This window comes from Lasioglossum baleicum, chromosome 18 (assembly GCF_051020765.1).
Source record: "Lasioglossum baleicum chromosome 18, iyLasBale1, whole genome shotgun sequence".
Classification (NCBI taxonomy): Eukaryota; Metazoa; Arthropoda; class Insecta; order Hymenoptera; family Halictidae; genus Lasioglossum; species Lasioglossum baleicum.
In genome coordinates this window covers 4,394,818-4,415,483 of record NC_134946.1, presented here as the reverse complement: position 1 = coordinate 4,415,483, position 20,666 = coordinate 4,394,818, and the positions used below count along the sequence as shown (strand labels likewise).

At 34.0% G+C, this 20,666-nt stretch overlaps 4 protein-coding genes and 1 long non-coding RNA gene across 8 annotated transcripts; 1 reads left to right on the top strand and 4 right to left on the bottom strand.

Annotated features, from left to right (window-relative positions):
- Positions 1–93: 93 nt before the first annotated feature.
- Positions 94–10,066, bottom strand: Adss (adenylosuccinate synthetase). The gene is made up of 6 exons (XM_076443071.1): positions 9,773–10,066; positions 3,201–3,303; positions 1,731–2,094; positions 912–1,304; positions 570–826; positions 94–440 (listed from the first exon to the last, which is right to left on the bottom strand). The coding sequence occupies exons 1-6, from the start codon at positions 9,953–9,955 to the stop codon at positions 391–393; spliced, it is 1,350 nt and encodes a 449-aa protein (XP_076299186.1). The 5' UTR covers positions 9,956–10,066; the 3' UTR covers positions 94–390.
- Positions 9,954–17,800, top strand: LOC143218099 (uncharacterized). The gene is made up of 2 exons (XR_013010974.1): positions 9,954–11,353; positions 13,951–17,800. It is a non-coding gene; the product is annotated as an uncharacterized LOC143218099 (long non-coding RNA).
- On the bottom strand, positions 11,052–13,440 carry LOC143218089 (uncharacterized). The gene is made up of 2 exons (XM_076443073.1): positions 12,406–13,440; positions 11,052–12,146 (listed from the first exon to the last, which is right to left on the bottom strand). The coding sequence occupies exons 1-2, from the start codon at positions 13,423–13,425 to the stop codon at positions 12,084–12,086; spliced, it is 1,083 nt and encodes a 360-aa protein (XP_076299188.1). The 5' UTR covers positions 13,426–13,440; the 3' UTR covers positions 11,052–12,083.
- Nd-b16.6 (NADH dehydrogenase (ubiquinone) B16.6 subunit) lies at positions 15,095–16,423 on the bottom strand. The gene is made up of 3 exons (XM_076443091.1): positions 16,265–16,423; positions 15,601–15,751; positions 15,095–15,385 (listed from the first exon to the last, which is right to left on the bottom strand). The coding sequence occupies exons 1-3, from the start codon at positions 16,362–16,364 to the stop codon at positions 15,178–15,180; spliced, it is 459 nt and encodes a 152-aa protein (XP_076299206.1). The 5' UTR covers positions 16,365–16,423; the 3' UTR covers positions 15,095–15,177.
- Positions 17,449–20,456, bottom strand: LOC143218094 (B-cell receptor-associated protein 31). 4 transcript variants are annotated; one of them, XM_076443090.1, is made up of 4 exons: positions 20,432–20,456; positions 19,136–19,230; positions 18,758–19,057; positions 17,449–18,670 (listed from the first exon to the last, which is right to left on the bottom strand). In XM_076443090.1, the coding sequence occupies exons 3-4, from the start codon at positions 19,026–19,028 to the stop codon at positions 18,240–18,242; spliced, it is 702 nt and encodes a 233-aa protein (XP_076299205.1). In that variant the 5' UTR covers positions 19,029–19,057; positions 19,136–19,230; positions 20,432–20,456; the 3' UTR covers positions 17,449–18,239. The 4 variants fall into 4 exon arrangements, with proteins under 4 accessions (XP_076299205.1, XP_076299202.1, XP_076299204.1 ...); XM_076443087.1 differs by lacking the exon at positions 20,432–20,456 and adding an exon at positions 20,251–20,425; XM_076443089.1 differs by lacking the exon at positions 20,432–20,456 and adding an exon at positions 20,136–20,188.
- Between the last annotated feature and the right edge of the window lie 210 nt (positions 20,457–20,666).

The following is a 20,666-nucleotide window of genomic DNA, read 5'->3' as shown; positions in this document are numbered from 1 at the left end:
ACATATGAAAAAGCTACAAGACTCGTCGAATAATAGTGTGAGGACACTTTTTATTGGCTTAAGACAATAACAAGGATTAGATACTTCGTAAAAGAAGTTTCAAATAAATATATTTTAATTAACATATCTTATTTTACAATCAAACAGTGGATAACATGACTTTCATGAATTATCCAATAAGGAGCTCAAAAAAATGAGACTTTGAGACATGTTCTTCAATTATTGAATACTACTAAAACTCAAAAGCTTAATGCTATGATTCTCTTTGTCATATAGCCCTGTGCGCTTGTTTCGTTAACTTCTTTAACAAATCAAATTTATCGCCAAACGTTTAGCGAACTGAATAAACGGACAAACATATTCCCATTGTTGTAGTCGAAAAATGTAACGTCAAAGTGTGATTACACTTTCTCGACCTGCTCCCACGCCAATCCATTTAACTGAAATTAACAATTTTCTCATTTCAGATTCAAAATAGAATTACAAACGTAATCATTTCAATTCCATCAGACATATGTAATACAGAGTAGCCCACGCAAATCAATAAATAATATTCTATGAAATATTACCTGGTATACCAAGATGTTCTTGTATTAGTTGTATGTATTTTCTAGCATTCGATGGCAATTTTTCTAATGAACGCACGCCTTCTGTTGTCGACTGCCAGCCATCGATACTCTCATAAATTACTTCTACCTTTGCTAAATCAGAAGTACTGCTTGGAAAATAATCGATTTCTTTTCCATTTAACCGATATCCTAAGCCAATTTGAATTTTTGGAAGAGTATCTAGAATATCTAATTTCGTCAAACATATTGACGTATATCTGGAATAAATAAAATAAAAACATATTAGTTATTAATGTAGACAAGTATCAGCTTTGTAATATGTATAATCAAAACATTCCCTACCCGTTCACCATTGCAGTGAATTTGAGGAGAGGTAGGTCCAGCCAACCACACCGCCTTTTTCTGTTTGTAGTCACTCCAAATTCGTGACCTCTCCTCTGCAAAAGATCGCCTGTGGCATCTAAGAGTTCAGTAGGGAATGGTCCATCGCCCACTCTTGTAGTATATGCTTTAACAACCCCGACAACCTCTCCAATGTAAGATGGTGGAATTCCAAGACCTGTGCAAACTCCGCCTATACTGCAGTTAGAGCTGGTAACATATGGATACGTCCCAAAATCTATGTCCAACATTGCAGCATTTGCACCTTCCACTATAACCTTTTTTCCTTCGCGTAATGCTTGGTGTAAATACTGTACAGTTTCTTTTACCAGCGGCCGTATTCTCTCTGCATATCTGCAAACATAAAGAAAATGTTATTTTATTTTTTACTTCGCTTTTATTTAAGACGTTAAAACGAGCAATAGGCAATTAACCCCTTGTCTTACAATATCGTGTCAGACTCGTGATGAAGACTTTGAACGGAGTCTAATAAATATGTATGTTATTAATCTCCTTTAAACCTTTTGGTTTTGTTAATGTTTAGTTATTGAAGAAAGAAATTACGAACTACAAAGAAAGTTCTAATCATTGAAACCGTAAAATAAATCGTAGAGCAAGGGGTTAAAAGAGCATAAGACAGAGCAAGCGTGTAGAAAGTAGTGAAGTTGAAATCGTGATGATGTTAGAATCAGTGAATCACTTGAATCGAACAGTTATATTAGTTTTTGTTATGGGTCGACGGTAAATTTTATTTGAAATAAGAAATAAAGAAATACGCACTCTTTGTACCGTTGAAGCTCGGCTTTCACGTCAACCTGTAGCGCGGGGAACATTTTTTGATAGGACGACACCAGCGATTCAAACTTTTGCGAGAACTTATCAAAGTTTCCAAGAAGATCGCCAATTCTTATTCCGTTTCTGGCTGCTTTGCTCGAGTACGTCGGTCCAATTCCTTTCTTAGTAGTGCCAAGCGATTGCGTACCTTTTTCCAATTCTTGGAGGCCATCGACTTGCTGGTGCAAATCAAACACCATGTGCGCACGATCGGAAATCACTAATCTTTCTCGCCAGTTTTCCAAACCTTTCCTTTCGTTGCTTTCTAGCTCTTCGAAGAGCCCTGGGAGATGTATCACTACTCCGTTTCCTGAAAGATATCAATTGCACTATGTATTCATCGTCTATTGTTTTATAACAATTACAAGACGGAAATTATTCAGACTACTTTCAATTTTTATAATAATGTGTGCTTGCACGAACAAATAATTGTTTAACAATTTCTAATGGCAGCAATCGGAATAGCTGAAATTCATGAAAACGACGATTACCGCGTAATGAAAATGATATAACAGAATGAATTGAAGACTGTCAGAAAAAATAACGGAGTAAATATCACGAGTGGCGATGAAGTCATCGAAAGAATTGAAGATAATGTAAACGAAGGTCACGACGAACTGTGGATCATATTCTATCTAATGTTCGCACATATCTAAACCATTAAACGATTCATTGTCCCAGAAATAGTTGGACGATCGCATAGAATGCAACATAGAAATATTAACGCTACCACAAATGTGGATAATTTATGTTTTAATAGAAGTAATATTTTATTCCGTGTTTTTTTTTAATAGAATAAAAAATCAAAAGTGTTATGGACAACGTTGTAGCTTTCCAAGAAAACTAGAACAATCGTATTGTTATACGAATTTGCTCCTTGATGTAAATATCATTTACTATTTTTATCCTCGTTGTAACTATCATTTATTATTTACTATACGATTCAAAGTATGCAATATTTCCGTAACTGTCGTATCGTCGAGTGTGCCGAGCGTCAATTCTAGCAGAGGTGATACATTCCTTGTATACACATATGCCGAACGTAGAGAAGGATAGCGATTGGAAAAGAAAGAGGAACTGAAGTTCGGACGCTTCGACTGTCCGCTTCTCTTTCTGTTCCGTTCGCCGTCCTCTTTCGTGCCTTAAACTTTAATCTGAAACTTTATTACATAAGGAATTATAATCGTAATTATATCGTGTTTAGTGTCACTTTAATTAGAAAACTAGAATAAGAAAAAATTATAAAAATGTTTTGCTTTGCTTGCATTAGCGAGTTCTGGTTCTTGACAGTCACGGAGATATTACTAATATTACTAATTACTAAAGACATATTGCTAATTGTAAAATTAAAAAACCCGATATTTTGCCAGGCCCAATAGTTCTAGTGTGAAATCATGAAAATAGAACTGTTCTCACCTATGAGCGACGTACACTCAGGATTGATTATCCCACTGGGCAAAAGGTGGAAGTGGAATTCCGAACCATCTACCACCACGGTGTGTCCAGCATTGCTTCCTCCCTGAAAAATCGAAAAAACTTCTTATCTTCCCTTACAGATTTATCTCTTTTACAATGTTGTTTAACCCTTCCAGCCATTCTATGGTTCTTTTGTTCTGTCTTGTGTAACTATTAATAATATGTACATATAACTATTTGTGGATTTAGATGAAATTTTACTGTCTCACTATATTTCTATTTACCATTTCGATAAAGATGCACATTAAATATAATTGAGTGCAATCATTGCATTTCTAAAGTACGTTTTGAATAATAAGCGACATTGATACACATTTTGCAACAAAAATTTCTCTATAATACGCCTGAATAATTGCGAACAATTTTTTAGCTCTACATTATTTAGTTCTTCTATAATAAATTCTTCAAGATCACCTACTTTTGAGAGATTTGTTGGCGGGGTGCCCTTAAGGAAAATAAGTTGAAAAATTAATTCAGTACGAAATTGTTCCACAGAATAGGTGACTTATATATTGTAATGTTATGAACGCTGAGTAAATATGAAATATAAGTTCATATATTGTTGCACATATAGCTCTATCATTCTACATTTACACCTTATAAAATTATCTAAAATTCAGTATGAATAGTATTAGGCTGCATGTTAAGATTACTTGCACATTCTAGGAAATGTTATTGGAAGATGTTGTTCTCAGGCTACCAGCGGTAAACAAACATAATGACTTATTGTTAGTAGTCGATGCGACCAACGTTAAACTGCTCATTAAAAATAATCGCGCATTTGTTGAAACAGTAGCGTAATTGAATAATCATGATTTTAGAGGAAACGAGTTCGAGTGTTTTGAATTATCATAACTTTGTGACATTGCATAAGAATGCAAAAAATACGTCTGATAACAGATACAAACTGTACAACAACGTTTAAAATGTGCTTGATATTGGTGTGACGCAATAAATGTTTTCATTACTGTAGTTCCAGTCAGGTATATGCCCCACCTCGAAATCTTTATTCAATAGTCATTGAAAAACCGCTGATCCGATGCATTATTTACGTATTACTTTTTCGTTTTGAATTAATTACACATTTTTCTAATTGTTAAGGTTATCACCTCCTTGAACGTGTTTTTTTTTCGACACGTTAAGAACACTATACCCCCGTTAAGGAAATTGTAAGGACCCCCACCTTAAGCATATTTTGTTAGCAATTCTCGCAATATAAAATATACGTAATTTGTACTTATGTTGTATAGTCTATTTAAACAAAGATAGGTGCTGTCAAAACCTAACTATGCTAAATATTCATTATTCTTTATGAGCAATTGATGTTTAAAAATACAGATATTTTTCCAGATCACCGTATGCCAATTGAGATTCTTATCGAATCAATATCGAACATTATTGCTATGATTCGTTGCTTTTGCAAGTTACTGTCCGCTGGGACCGTTGACAAAACCGCTGATTCGACACGGAATGCGCGTCGGTTAACGCCTGGCGTAAAGAAACGCGACACGAACGCAAGCGGTATCGCGTTGTATAGAATTCTCCAAACACAGCAATCGTTCTCCGTCGACCAGGTGTGAGAATTTTATCATTTCGAGCGTCGTATATCTGAACACTATTAGCCGCTAGCACCTCTAGCACTTTATTCGATCTACAGCAACGGTTTCCAACCTGGGAAGGGCGAACTATTGCCAGAGGAGGCCATAACATCTACTAATAAATAAAACTTAGTTTTATTTATTAGTAGATATCTATTGAAAAAATAAAAAGGAGGCGCTGAAAAAATTTTTTTCGGGGAGTCGTAGTAGCATAAAAGTTGAAAACCGCTGATCTACAGGGTAATTACTGTTCGATATTTTTCGAAGTTGCTGCATCACTTTATTTGGTTCAACCTGTGTATTATTATATTCGAAGAATATAACCGGAAAGAAATATGACGGCTCATTTCAATATCAAACTTTGTGAAACACCACTCGCTCACTGACTGATTACTATATCTTTGGGACACCCTTGACCTACACTCTGCGACAATAAGATCACTACACAATCATGCAGATCTACGTTATAAGAAAGAATTTCCTCTTTCCGTATACCAAATCTTTATTAAAGAACCAACAATCCTTACTGAACAGATAAACTGTACTGCACGAAAAGAGATTAAGAGACGAACGTATAATACATTTAAAATAAACGTAACACGATTAATAATTTAAAGAATAGAAATTATTCGGTCACAAAAATTTCCAAAATATTAGTAAGAAGTTGTTGCGTTGAATAGAGTTATTTAAAAAATAACGCAGGCGGTTGTCCAAAAACAACTACAATTGCGAAAGAAGATAAGCGTTCAAACATTTAAAACAAAAATCGTAACATTTTTTTAGTACAGCCATTAATAAGCCTTTGTAAAAAAAAGTGTGATCGTTGGCGTAGAAAATGGGAGTACGTGATTTTTTTCTAGCGAAAAACGTTTTAACTTAAATCAGCCTAACGATTTACAATATTATAGTGGGCAATCGAATTATCAAATCTACTTGCAGAAATAAACAATGATTTATGCGTCGGCATTTTACTCGGAGAATATAGCGTGATCAAGAACTAGGATATAACTTGCTCGAATAGAACTTTTAAATGTCCTAATCGATGTTTCGAACACACTATTACATGTGAAGGACAAAGGAGAAAATGCGGAATATTGAACAAACAGGCCAGGCAAGAGGTTACGAGTCTATCAATACAATCAGGCTCCCGGAAGCCTTCTTGCCAATTCTTGTCGGTTATAACACCAATTTTGCATGTCATATTTCTGTTTTATAATAACCGTAGTGTCAATACATCTTGCAGATTTTAGTGTGCTAAATACAAATTTGGAAGTTGTTTTCCTTTATGACCCTCGGTTTCTTTTTAGTAAGGATGCAACTGGAAGAGATGATAAAAAATCAATTTACGCGAATCAATCAAGCGAAAGTAATAACACTGCTTTCAAAAACCCAGTTGGCGCCAGTGTGGCTACATCGAGACTTCTCCCACTCCACCCTTCCCCTTCTACGCTTTTCCGTCGTGTCATGATGTCACGTGACTAATCCGGTACTGGCGGAGAGAGGGTAACTGTATTCCCCTCAATCAGAGTCAATTCCCGTGATCTTGCAAGTAAAAACTATTATTAACTTTTATATGTGTAAAACAACTGTTCAAACGGAACTCTTACAAAAACGTGAAAGTGTTACTGTACAGGTTTAGTTTGCGAAAGAACTGATTGACAAGTTCGATAAATCACTTTTATTTGAAAAAATCAACAATTTCATTTGACCTTGGTCGAACGGAAACATCGGGTTCTTGAAAAATATGCTCGTGGCTATAATTATTCGCAGCACTGTAGGTTGTTAGGCAACGGATGGAGTGGCGTTCTTCCGGTTACATTAACTAAAACGCTTTATTTTCGGATATTGCAAAGTCCGGACAGCGTTAACTATGTCGATAGCTATTTTACGGAGGTTTCGTTAGTCATGGTTGCGTGACTAACAGTTGCTAGTGATTCGAGCAAACAGAAGCAATGGCACGACCTTATCCGAAAAGTTTTCACTGTTCCCTGCGAAAACATACGTCCTTGTATCGAGCCAACTTGATTATTATTCAAATGATATGTTTGAAAAATAATTATTCGGATAACGTATTATCTCATTTGGGAAAATGTTCTTTTAAAAGTTTTTAATTCCACGTTAGTTTAGTTCACTTGCATAGCAAAATTTCTACAGATTATTCCAATGTTTAAATATGAAATAAAACAATTTTTTCAAACGTATTAGAAACGTTTAATTAAAATCTTTCACAATTTGTTACGCTCAAACAACGTACAAATTACACAGAATCGTTATCTCATGGAATTACACAGAATTACTAACCCACATGTTCATATTTGCAGTAGACTTAAAGTCATGTGTTCCCTCATTGCATAACAACCGTTGCAAAATGAAATTTATAAATTTCGTCCCTGTGTGCAATAGTACAATGTTAATGTATTTATAGTTTCTGTTCTTCTAATGTGATTTAAATGTTGTACAATTCCTGATTCGTTTCAAATATTTATCGTGAAGTACAGTAAAAATTCTTTTTCGTACTTTCGAAGAAAAATTATTCATAGGACTCTAAGATTTATTAGACCGAATTTAATGTATAAAATATAGTATGCACTTTTCAACTCCCGCAAAGCTGAGTTGCGTTGGCAAATAAACTTTCGTTTGGCTATATGTAGTAGGTATCTGCATATTTTGACAGTTGCCCATTGACGATATACATATACAGTCTATTCCACTATTCGTTTTTGTACGAATAAATTTCATAATCGTTTCATAACACTCTTCAAGTGTGATTTACTCCAGACTTGGACATTATCCAAATAAGTTACTTGAGAAATAATAGTTGAGATAATATATTATTTGGCTACTTGTTTAATTGAAATAATCACGTTTTATTTTATCTGAACAGACAAATAATTTTTCTTTAGATTATTTCGTTATTTGAAATCATTTTGTATTTTATGTCTTATTTGATGAAATGCTTTTTTAAATAAAATCTCAAGTACTTACAAATAATCAAATAATTTCCCGTCGAATATTTGTTTTTATTAGGAAAAGATTTGAACAGCAGTTATAATAAGTACATACCTCAATATACGTTGTGGGATTTTTTCAACCTCGAAAAAATAAGAAACCACGGCGGAGAATGAAAAATTCATTATGCAAACCATGATGATAAAAAACTACATTGCCGATCGAGGTCGATTGACTTACAGTCGTGATTACTAGGAGATGTTATCAGCTATTCTTATCTAGCCGCGGAATTCTTGAGAATACTAATTACAACATGTTGTTAAGGAATGTTTCTTCGAGTAAACAATAACGTTTGAAGTTAATATAAAATTCTATTTTAAAGCATAGAATAATCTCATCGAGGTGGTAACGAAATTCGATTCTCTTTCGATTTTCTTTGCTGTCAGCAACACCTGTAGCTTCCCGCCGTTCATTTTGCAGGCATTCGAACAGAAAACCGCGAGACGAGTAAAACTATGTTCACACTGAAGAAACAGCGTGAAATTGTTAGTGATTAATAACTATAATATGATATATTATAAACATGTCTGTATGAGTTTGTTCTTTACAGGTACAATGATAAATGTATACACAAACAAATTGTCGGCTTTCGCCATAGACATATATAGACATATATTCTCTATATGTCTATGGCTTTCGCTTGTACGTGGTATTTTATTGTAATCACTTTGAAGATTAGACTGATTGTAAAAGTACCGGTGTAGACGAAACATTATTATTATTCGAACCGATAGCGTTCAGTCAATGCTCTCAATACCGCTTATCATAATATAAACATACGTTTCAGTAAATCAATCAAGTAATAATTTTTTGTTTTATGTAACCCCAGATACCAATCCCTGCAATTTGTCCTCTATTTCGATAATATTATAAAGCAAAAGTACATACAACTCATTATTCTTTATTATCACAAGTAATGTATGTGTAATAATTCAGTCGTGTTTGAAAGATCCAAAACTTTATAAATTGAGAATAAATTAAATATTATTAAAACTTATTAATAATAATCTATTAAGTAGAGCTGTAATAGTTTTTTAATATTTATCGTTAGTGTGTAAAAACCATAACAAATGCAATAATTGTAAAAAGGAGTAGAATCAAATATATTTGAAAAATATTATATGTAGCTCCATTAAAAAAAGTACATCTTCGAAAAGAGTGGAGTAAAAAAACTCCGATTAATAAACATTGTACAGACTCGAGTACAGTTCGACTTCCGATGAAAACAATTTTTTGCATAAAGATTAAAGAAATTTTACGCAGACGTAAATTCAATTTGTCACTGCAAAATACAGAGAACATATTATTATGTATCACTAGCCTGTGGATAAGAGAAATAAATTTCTGTTTGGTCTCTACGTCTTGCAGCGAGTGCAAACAATTTTTATTTTACAAAAATATCCGCGGTCTAGACAAATTGGGCTCGTAATAGCGAAAAACAGAATCTACAGAGATTGCATCATTGAAAACAATATTAAATGAAAGACTGCATATTCGATTACAAAATTGTAGAGATGCAGTGAAAATGACAGCTGTCAAGTGAGCAAGCAATAAAAACAGAAAACGATTGCACAGAGGAACAAATTAAAACATGTGAGAATAGAAGGCGTTCGAATAATCACGTGCTGACGAACTGTGGGTACGGTGAGGGGGATCGACGCGCGGAGATAGGAAATAGGAGGGAAGAGCGGGCACGAGCGAGAGGGAAGAGGAAATGCTTCGCTCGTGATTTTAAAATAAACGATAAAATGAAAGAAAAGCATGTTAACAATCCCGGAGAAAATAGGCTGGCTTCGTAGGGCATCGGAAGCGTCGGTAGATCGCGATGGGAACGCGACGATTCGCGTGTGAACTCGCGTTAAAAAGAAAAATGCCAGGCGACAATGGAAAAGATGGCGGACTCACCTGACACCTGCAGACGACATCAGCATCCATTGCAAGCATATCGACGACCTTGCCTTTACCCTCGTCGCCCCATTGCGCTCCAAGGACGACAGTGACTTTCGCCGTGGTATTCGACAGTCGCTGTTTTTTTCGCGGCGAGGCGAGAACGCCATCGCCGTTCGCTTGTTGGACGGAACGCTGCATCTTCAAATGCCGAGAGTGTTCGTAAATTTTCGAGGAATTGAACGAACGGTGCGCGCATGTGCAACGGACGGGATTCGTCGCGCAACTGTTCCTACATAACTGCTATAGAATCGCTCGACCCCTCTCGCTCGATGCGACCGACATCTGGTGGGAAAAACTCAAGGTTACGTCACGGATCATTCCTGCAGGCGCGAAACTCGAGTTTTTCCAGAACCGATACACATGTATCCGCAAGTGTGTCCGATGTGAACGTAACTTCTTTACTGCGGTGCGTTTCGAAACTTCGTAACTTCAGCTTCGTGGATCACATGTCAATCACATGTATTGTCATGTGATTTACCAGTGTTTGTAACGTTTGTAACCTGTTGTAACCTGATGCCGCATGCATAAGTTATAAGTGTCCTATTTAGACTCACCTGGACTCACCTAGACTTCGGTGGACTTCAGTGGACTTCGGACACCTGTTTCTTCTAATAAAAAGGACGTTTATGTAAAAAGTTATCGACTATATATTTACAGTGATTTCTTGTTTCAAGAAGAAATACTACGGAAAATTGTGAACAAAATGTTGTCGATGAATAAGATGCTCATGCTACTAAATATTAGATAAATTCGTTCCGGGGACTATAGGATAAGTAGAAAAAATAAATCACAATGAAATTTTATCGAATTAACATTATTGTTATACGTATACACACTCGTGTATATGTTACGCATATACATATACGCACTTATATGCGAAATGCTTTTGTCAAATGATTGATTCATAGAACATTACGAGAATTTGCTGAATCGTCAAATGGTCATGTGAAATACGTTCAGTATTATTTATAAACAGCGTGATTTTTCGCTTATACGATATATACAGCGGTTGACTATAAATAAGTATAGTTTGCTGATGAAGTACAGATGAATTTGCTCTGTTACAAAATTCGTTATACATGTATACAATACTTTTTTGTTACGCCCTGTATAGTAAAAGTCCTGATGAACTCAATATCTCAAAAGAAAAACATAAATTGTTTGGTTCAATTTTTAAACAGTTATTATTAAACACCAATCGTACATATATATGTAATAGGATAAAAATAATTTTTTGAGAAATACATATTTGGTTCATGTATATTCGTTGAAAATCGTACTCTACCGTATATGTTTCAAATATTTTCGCGCATTACCGCCATTTCAATTTTATTTGTTTAGTCTCTTGTTCCTCGTTCATTCAGATGTCAAGGTCATCTAATTTGAGGATACGGACGTCAAATTTCGAGAAGAGTTTCGTTTCTGATACACTTACATATTCTCAGTTGAATGTTGACGTAAATAAAAAAAATTATGTAGCTGTGTAGCTCACGGATTCATTCATAGACACCGTACTTTATAATTCATCGTAAATGTGTAAGTAAACTATGATCATTCCAGACGTACAAAAAATTACTTTGTTTTCGAATCGAACTATCAAATAATTCGACATTTAAATTGAAATAGTATTTTAACAGTCAAAATAAAGTTTGTAGATGTTTATTAATAATATGAACAATTACAGCTTATTTTATTTGTAAACCATAATGGCGACATATGTGTCACATGACGAGCTTTCATTGGTCCGTTTTGATTGTGCTACGAGCACATCATATTTTTAATAAAAACGGACGTAATTCAGCTCGTGACGAGGAGTCACGCGTGACTGCACAACGACTTCGAAAGACTATTTAGAAATTTAAATGTTACGTCCAATTTCATCAGTTATATAGTGTTTATTATTCTCATTCGTCTTATTAATCGAGCAAAGTCTTTGACGTGCCATTTATTATGGATTTATAAAAACATTTCATGAAACTGGTGGTGTCGACGGAAATAAGCGTATGTGACGTAAGACTGTTAGTCACGAAATAGATTGAAGCAATATGATCACTAGAGAGAATCGACAAATTGGCTTCGGTTGTCACTGATCATCGGAATTACGCTAACAGCTTACTTCCATATAAATAAATTTAGAGCCCATCATTTCAAGGACGCACAGCATGTGGCTTATCAATAATAAATAATGTACCCATATTCTTTAATTTTATAAGTAGAACTTCGATTTACAATCGATGACCGCAATATTTTATTGAAGAATACTTTACTATGTGCTACTACGGGAGTCACGCCTCTCTTTAGCACGACGATTTTGAAACCAAATTTTGACCTAAAAAGAAAGGAAGGAATGATTATTGATAATTTTTATTTCTTCTTCTAATAGAATGGTGTAATTTCTTAGATGCAACGGTATAACTACTGTAACTAATAAACATACAAATTCTATTAAGATGACTAACTCTATTAAGATGACCTCCCAATCACCTTTGAGGGAGGTATTCCCAAAAAATGTGTGATGTAACAAATATATGGCGTACTATTTTCCTAGAAATAATTCTTACAAAATTACCTCGTCTTCAGGGTGTTACCTTTTTAGGGGGAAGTTTCAGAGTGGTAGAAAGCTCGAGGACGTCATTTTTTGAGAGATAAGCGCCGTTGCAAAATTTTTGTTCAAGAACATCGAGTTGGTGCGTCGAGAACGGTATTCGAGGATCCAGGCTAACTCTTCTTTTGCATTTGCCAGTTCTTGATTTTCTAGGAACTTTCGGCGGTTTGTACCTTGTGCAATGAAGCCACTCTAATTTGCTTCGAAGCGTCTGCAGACTTTCTGTATCACCTTTCAAAAGCTCGTCTTCATTCTTCTTCAGGATATTCGACAATAAACGGTCATTGTTCGCTTCTACTGTTAAACGATCACATTGTCGTTCTGATAGTTCACTATTTTGATTTAAACAATTCGTCTGCCAACGATCGCGCCTTCTCCGATTTGCGTCACGTTTTGGTTTATCATTTGTTCTCAATCTTCGCGCGGAGTTCCTTCTTCGTCGTTCATTCAATAAATTACTGTTCACGCTCCTACAATTCACGTTACACTCCGTAAACAAACATCTTTTCGATCTGACATTGCTCGGCACTTCAATTTCTTTTTTAATACTTGCGTCTTTTACTGTATCCAAATCAAATTTTTTCTGTGCTACTTGTTCCGAGAACTTGCGTACGTCATCGTACATTTGTTCCTGATCGGCATTAAGAAAATTATCATTTTGTTCACCGTATTCAAAAATAAGTTTATCAATTAAGAACCGTCGTTTATCAATGCCATTTTTATTTCTGAAATCCACGCCACTTTCACTTAGGTTTCTCGTTGTGCACAGATGATTTTTTCGTCTTGTAAAATTCATTTCCATCGCACTAATTTCCGAGCCGGTCGTCTCGCACGTGCCCTCGTTGTTTTCGGGGGGTTGACACTTTTTACATTGATCGTTGATCGTGATCGTGTCTGCTAAGATACTCTGTATACTGAAGTCTTTCATGTTCTCGTTCGTTGTGTGTCGAAAGTTTAACTGCGGTCGTTTAATGAACTCCTGTTTATATACGACCCCAACCATACGACCCCAAACATTGCCGAATTACGGGTTCTTTGGGGCTCAGTTTCAAATTAAACGCATAGTTGAGCATTCGATGCTATCTTGTCGGCCCATACCGCAACGAGCAGCGACTTTCAACCTGGTCCTTCTTTCGAAAATTTTACCCATTGTTTATCCAAATAATATATTTTTAATGAATAACAAACGAAAATACGTAAATATAATTCACTAAGTTTTTCTTGAAAGAGATTAACTTCTTGAATCAATCTTTCTATCTGCAAAAATATGCAATACAAGAATTCGATAGGAAAAAATGATAGCACACACGGTAAAAAAAGAGATTACTTACATTTACGAACAATAAGTAACACTAATATTTTTAAAGTCATGCAAATCTTCTTTTATTTTTTTCCAATTTTATATTGTAAATGTGAATATTTTTTGTCCTTCGTATAAAATAACATTTTGGGACATATGATAGTTTCGTAAAAAATTTGCAACGGTAAAAAGTTAAATGTATGATTTAATGGTATTCTTATTGAATAGGAAAAAGTGCACATAGAAGGTGAGGATTAAAAAATCAGGTTGATGAACACTGGCCTTTTTGTGGTACTTAAAACTATCACATAATCCGGAACACATTATCTATTGAAATATCGATCGGAGTGTTGTAATAACAATGTAATTGATACTATTATGTGGAAAGAGAAGAAACGAGAGGCGAACAATGCCTGCGCACCCCTTATACGGAGATTTGGATGAAGCAGATGGGGTGCGGTGGAGCTTATATAATTAGCAAACTCTTCGAAGCGTGTCGGGATTATCTGGTAAGTAGATCGGAAAATAAATATTAATATTTGTTTCGTCAATGTACATATTTGATTTACAATATCAAGAATTTTGCATTTTTTACATGTTTATGTCTATAATAGTGCTCATATGACAACTTATCCTTTTAAAATGATTGAATTTTTCAAACTTAGGGGGCCGCCTCATACAAACTGTGAGAAATTGATCAATTTTTACGATTTTTTTTCCGTCTTATTATAATTTTTTTTAACTCAGGGTGGACTAAAACAAAAGATTGAGATGATTCTTAATCAATATGAACGTCGTTCTTGCGTTTACCAAAACAAATAATTTATCTTGGAAATTGGCAAAATGGCGAATGCTTAAAATGCATATTTCGAAATTTTGAAATGTATATATTTATGCGGTCCTGCGATTCCCGGCTGGACACCTTATTTTTTATGTGATATCGACAAATGTTCCCAAACATTTTCCCAAATCAAATTAAACATTTTCTACACATGTTTAAATGTTTGTAATGTTATAAAAAAATACCGTCATATTTGGGAGGGTCTACAGAATCTTTTTACGTAAGAATCGTTTAGCTTTTTCGACTAAAGCAACAAAAATTCTGAAAGCTGAATGTTTTTTAAAATTAAATTCCTCAAAAACTTAGGCTTATGGCGACAAACAGTTTTCGATTTCATGTTCTGTACATGAAAGTTTATAAGGACGCATATAAATGTTCTCTGTGACAAAATTGATGTTGACCAGTAATGTTGATCAGTCCTGACCAAGATATCGCTTTGTAACAGAGTTAGTGGGACACTCTGTACATATATCGTAAATCAAAATCAGTTAACGTTGCTAATATGATGGACCAACTACACAACAACAACAATTATGAATATTTGTTTTAAGTTTATTATTATTTGTGTCTACTATATTTTACAATTTATTACCCTATTAGAAACAAATACAGATTTATGCGAAGAATATACGCAGAACATGGGCTTTGTATTCTTCAGGGTTTGAGTGAACAGTTAATTCCTCGAAAGTGGGCTCAACAAATGTATCATCTTGTAATGTTTGAAATATTGGCTCGCTGAAGAATTTTCCGACCTCCCACCCTGGGAACTTTTTCATTAAGTCAGCTTCTTCATCTCGTAGACGTCTCATATGTTTTAATATCCTATCAACAAATGAAATTTCCCATTGAAATATTGAACATATTACTGAACCAAAAGAATCAGTTACAACTAGTTCCGTGTATGCATATTATTTTATGATGTGATTATGTGTCTGATTTATTGTTTAGTCATAATAAATAGCATGTTCTGCAGACATATACACATTCATTTCACTTAAACAATTAAAAATAAATAAAATTATGTAAAATGCTCTTACGCTCTATCCCTTTCTGCTTCCATCATTGGCTGTAGAGCATGACGCGCACTTCTCATTTCCAATTCCTCTATTTTAATACGTTTATAAGTTTGCCCATATAAATAGAGTCCTCCAAATGTACAAGTTAAGAAGATTGCGACACCAGTGCGACCTGAAAATTGTCTTTCAATAATTAATAATACATCCGAGTAACCATTTATATTAGGTTGGTGCAAAGATAACTGTGGATTTTAATTTGCGACTTCAAATGCATATACCTCAACTCAAAATCAATTTTATTAATTAAAGATAAAAATTATTAAGATCTCCACGTCTTTGTTGAATTGTAAGTTTTGGAACCAATCAATTCTCTTGCAAGAAGGCATCGAGGTGCTTGAATAAGTCATAATTAGTTAGAGGAAGGTCTACAAATATGATAGACGATTGAAATTATAAAGATAAATTGCACAAAATCTAAATAAATTCAGTTTTATCCTTTCTACAAGGGAACACATAGCGGTCATTTTTGGTGCTCTGCATGTTAAGTATAAAAGTTTATTGAAAAATGAAACAACAAAGTTTCAAAGTACAAAAACTGCAGTTATTTTTGCAACAACTTAATAGCTAAATGGAAAAGATGTTTCTCGAAAAGAAACTAATATTTATATTTATTATATATAAATACCCCCAATAACGGTACGCAATGGAACTCTTTCAATTTGATAAGGTGAATATCCTCCCTTAGGAGGCATATCCTGGGGCCCCGATTTTGCTGCAGTCGCCATATTTACGTCTGGCTACTAGTGGTTACTTCACAGTGCAAAATGAAGCATAGATAATGAAATATATAGACATATAACATGTACTTATTTATATCACTGATATATGCTGATATATTATATCAGTGATTTATATACCGTGCGTGCGCCAGAAGATGGCTAGTAAAGTAAATTCGTTCTAACTCTATACAAACGATATATCTGTATAAAACGATTCTTCGGTCAATAGCGACAATGCGAAGAACGTCAATTCTTCAAGTTCAAAAACTGCAATTTTGAATTTGTGTTCAGCCTGTAACAATCTATATGTATGAAACGTTAGAGTTCGACAATATTATTGTACTCATAATATCTGATAATTATAATGATATCTCTCTAAAAAATATATATATACTTGAGTCCAAATAAGAATGTACTTGTTCTGCGCATGTTGTTGCGCGTCAGTCATAAAATTCATGGTGTCAGCCAATGATCGCGTGCTCGGCTGAGTACGAGTAGGGGGATTAGCCAATGAACGAGTTCCGTTAGAGTCATATGCGCAGTAGAGTCTTAAATTCGTCGGCTAGTAAGTACATTCTTATTTGGACTTGTTTGGATTCAAGCATATATAGGGTGTATCGAAAATCGTGGTACAACCGGCCGGGTGGTGATTGGTGATGTATATAGGATATAAAAATAGATCGAAAAAGGAATAAATCAAAGATTTTTACGATATTTTGTAATCTATTAGTTATATCTGTGATTTATTCCTGTGTTTGTTCACCTACTACCCATATCTCCCGAAATATTAACTTTTTGACATTGCGTCCTAAAAAATTTTTCTTCAAAATGACAAGAACAAAAAAATTAGTATTCTTCTCTATAATTTTTTCCTGTGTGCAATAGGAATAGAGTTATAATATGTTACGTAGAATCAGGGAAATCTTTTAAATTGATCAAAATGTATATACATATAACAACACGCACCGATAAAAATATTTTAGAGACGCTAAGGATAACAAAATAATTTTAGGCGATTTTAACACGATAATTTCTGAGCACTGAGAGGGATTTGTCATATCAGTAATATCTTATAAGTATCATAGAAATGTTACATGCACGAAGAATCGAATTTATTCAATAACTTCTTTCTTTCTTTACATTTTTTACAATCGCAACATATATGTATAACAAAGAAATACGATAAATTATCATTTTATCTGATCTGACAGTTTCAGTGTAAACATAAAAGGATTATCTTGTTATGTATGTATAAGTGAATTAAAAAGCACAGAATTAAATCTTTTTTGTGTTTCAGTTTGAGAGGCTAGGGTACCTGCAGATCCCTTAAAACTGTTATACTATTTAACACACACATATTCAAATATCTGTATTAGAAAGATTTAGTATATGTAGTATATATTTGAGAATAACAAGTGTATAAATTAATACTTATTGTAAACTTTTAACATGATTTTATAATGAAAGTGTACGACAAAGCTTATATCAATATCATAAATTTCTATAGATAAGTAAAATACTATACATTCTTATAGCTTTTTTTCTTATTATACGTTCACTTCTCAGGGACGACGTCTTATGCTCAACCTTTTATTCAGGCCGTTTCATTAAGCTTGCACATAGTTGTTTGTGGTATCATGTACCAATTGTATCATCAATGATACACGACACAGAATGTGTTAATTGCAGAAGATCAGATTATTAGGTCCAATGCACTTCTGTTCATTATTCTTTACTTTCTAGAATTTGAACATAACAATGAAAAATATCAAAAAGTCTAAATCATGAACAGATTATGGTAACATCTGTATCATCCTGCAACGTCGATCGTACAGACAGAAACCGATAATCTGGTGTTGTCCCTGAAAGGTTAATCATGATTTAATCACTTTTCTTATCACCGTTCGCCAAAGTAATTTTGGCATGTTCTTCGCATAAACGTTCATATTCTTTAGCGAGAGATTCAGCTTGTGTTTTCATGGCCATTTTATCTTTTTGCTCTTTCTCAATCAGGTTCTCTAGACTAAGATTTTTTTCTTGTAACTCCTTAAGCTGGTTTTTTAATTCAGATACAGCTTTGTCATATGCTTCATTTGAATCGTTCTGTGCACTTTCTCCCACTGCCTTTTGTGACAATAAACTTTTTGCTGTTGTTGTTGCGGACTCTGCTTGTCGCATAGCTGCTGCACTGGACGCCAACAATGTAGCTTGGGTGGAAATTAATATCACAAGACGTCGTATAACGAGAATTAAAAACAATGCAAAACCTGATATATAGAAGTTTCTTTGCGCTCTGAATAACCTCATGTTTCCTGTACAAAACAATAATAAAATTACAAATTAAGGGAACAGTACAACTTTAGGAACAGTACTACAATAGAGTGAGAATTCATGTATACCTTGCATTTCAGCATCTAAGTGAGCATGCTCTGCATGTTCTGTGTTTGTGCTATACTTTCGCATTTCTCTCATGGCATCCAATAAAAATAGAACTAATATTGCAAGAAAAACTATAAAGAAGACTGCTGCTTTATCGCTTATACTTTGTAGAAATCTTGATTTGAATAATCTGTTCCATCTAGATGGTGATGCTATTGGCAAAACTAATAGCAACACAACAACAATTTCAGCATAAAGAAAACCAGCAATCAGTGTCCACTGTAAACTCATTTTTTTGCTCTCTCAGTTTATATAAATATCTGTAAAGGAACATATAACAGATATATTATATCTTCGCAACACTGTATAGACATATGTAAATTGAAATATAAACTTACTTTCATTCAAATTATCTGCCACGTATCTAGTGTATTATTTTAACTCTGCCACTGGAATTCAGAAAAGCTTCACCTCTGTAGACTGATATCCACTTCTGCAAGTCAAAGTTTTGTTGCTGTTAGTGAAGGAAGTATTGTAGCCATAAGGACAATTTGAAGTATAAGGATTAACTCTTTGAATGTGTTTAGAAATGAAACAGGTCAATTCAGGGATACAATGGCGCAGCAACTTTCGCAATAAATGGTATATAAGATACTATTATAAAATGCTGAGCACTATTAGCTAAGACTGATTAAACACTGCTACTTCTCAATCTTTCGCAACAAAATGAACGTCTTCAAATTATTTTGTTTGCTCCAAATGAGCATTTTGCACGGTACATCTTTAGGTACTAGAGAGAGCATTTTTCATTAGATATCATTGGATGCTGTACATAATCAAAGGGTTAAAAGCACAACTTGAAGAATTACTCTTGATTTTTACTCTTACCTCTAAAGTATAATTCTAAACTCAAGTAATCTCCTTCTTAAACTATCAATTGGAAGAGCATGTTTTAATTTCAACAACATAAAGTAAGAATCGATTGAAAACTTCTTATTTTCAAGAAATAAATTAAAATTAGGATTCCTTTATGAAAAAAATTGATTCTTTTAAAAACCTAAGTAATTACATATACAAAAAATCACTTTATTCTATAATTTGCTATAACCTATTAAGCCTTGCAAATATGCACAAACTTATGATTATTACGCACTTACAACCACCTAAAAATGTTATTCCTAATATCGTCCAAGTTCTATTAAAAAAAAACTGCCGTTATATGAAAAATTCCAACATGATGTAGCACTTCTAAATACCGTATATGCTGAATGTAATAAACACGAAACAATTTTAATAAAATGATCCACGTGCGAGGAAAAGCTATAATATTAATACTTCTTCCTTTTTAAACAATTCTTGTACATATATTTGCTTACATAAAGAACGCTCTTATAATACCTGCAATATATAGGTTTAAAATAGATGATTCAATACACAAATGAGTTTTACGAGACTCATTCAATGCAAAAATGATAAACTGAATGTACAACAATTTAACGTCAAATATACATACCGAGGATGTGTATAAACTATGTATATTTCTAATAAAAATCGCACAAATTCGCTAAAAAGAAAATATTATATGTCAAAAATATAATTCCCGTAATTGGCACGAATCACAGATAACGAGCAAGTTCAAAGTACGGAAATCTTAGAAATTTTATAAATAACAGCTCATTCGATGACGTCGCTACCTGGTTGGTAAGTGTACATGCAATTTTACCACTTTATTCGCTACATCTAGGTACACCTTAAGTGGCGCATTTGACTTACTGCTGCTTACTGCTCATTACTGCTTATTTTTTTCTGCGCATATGTCTGCAAGTTTGCAAATGTGCAGCGTCACACGGACCTTCGCATATCGACTTGTTTAAATTTATAACAATTTAAAATCATTAAAAACAATGGTTCAATCATTTTTAATACTTC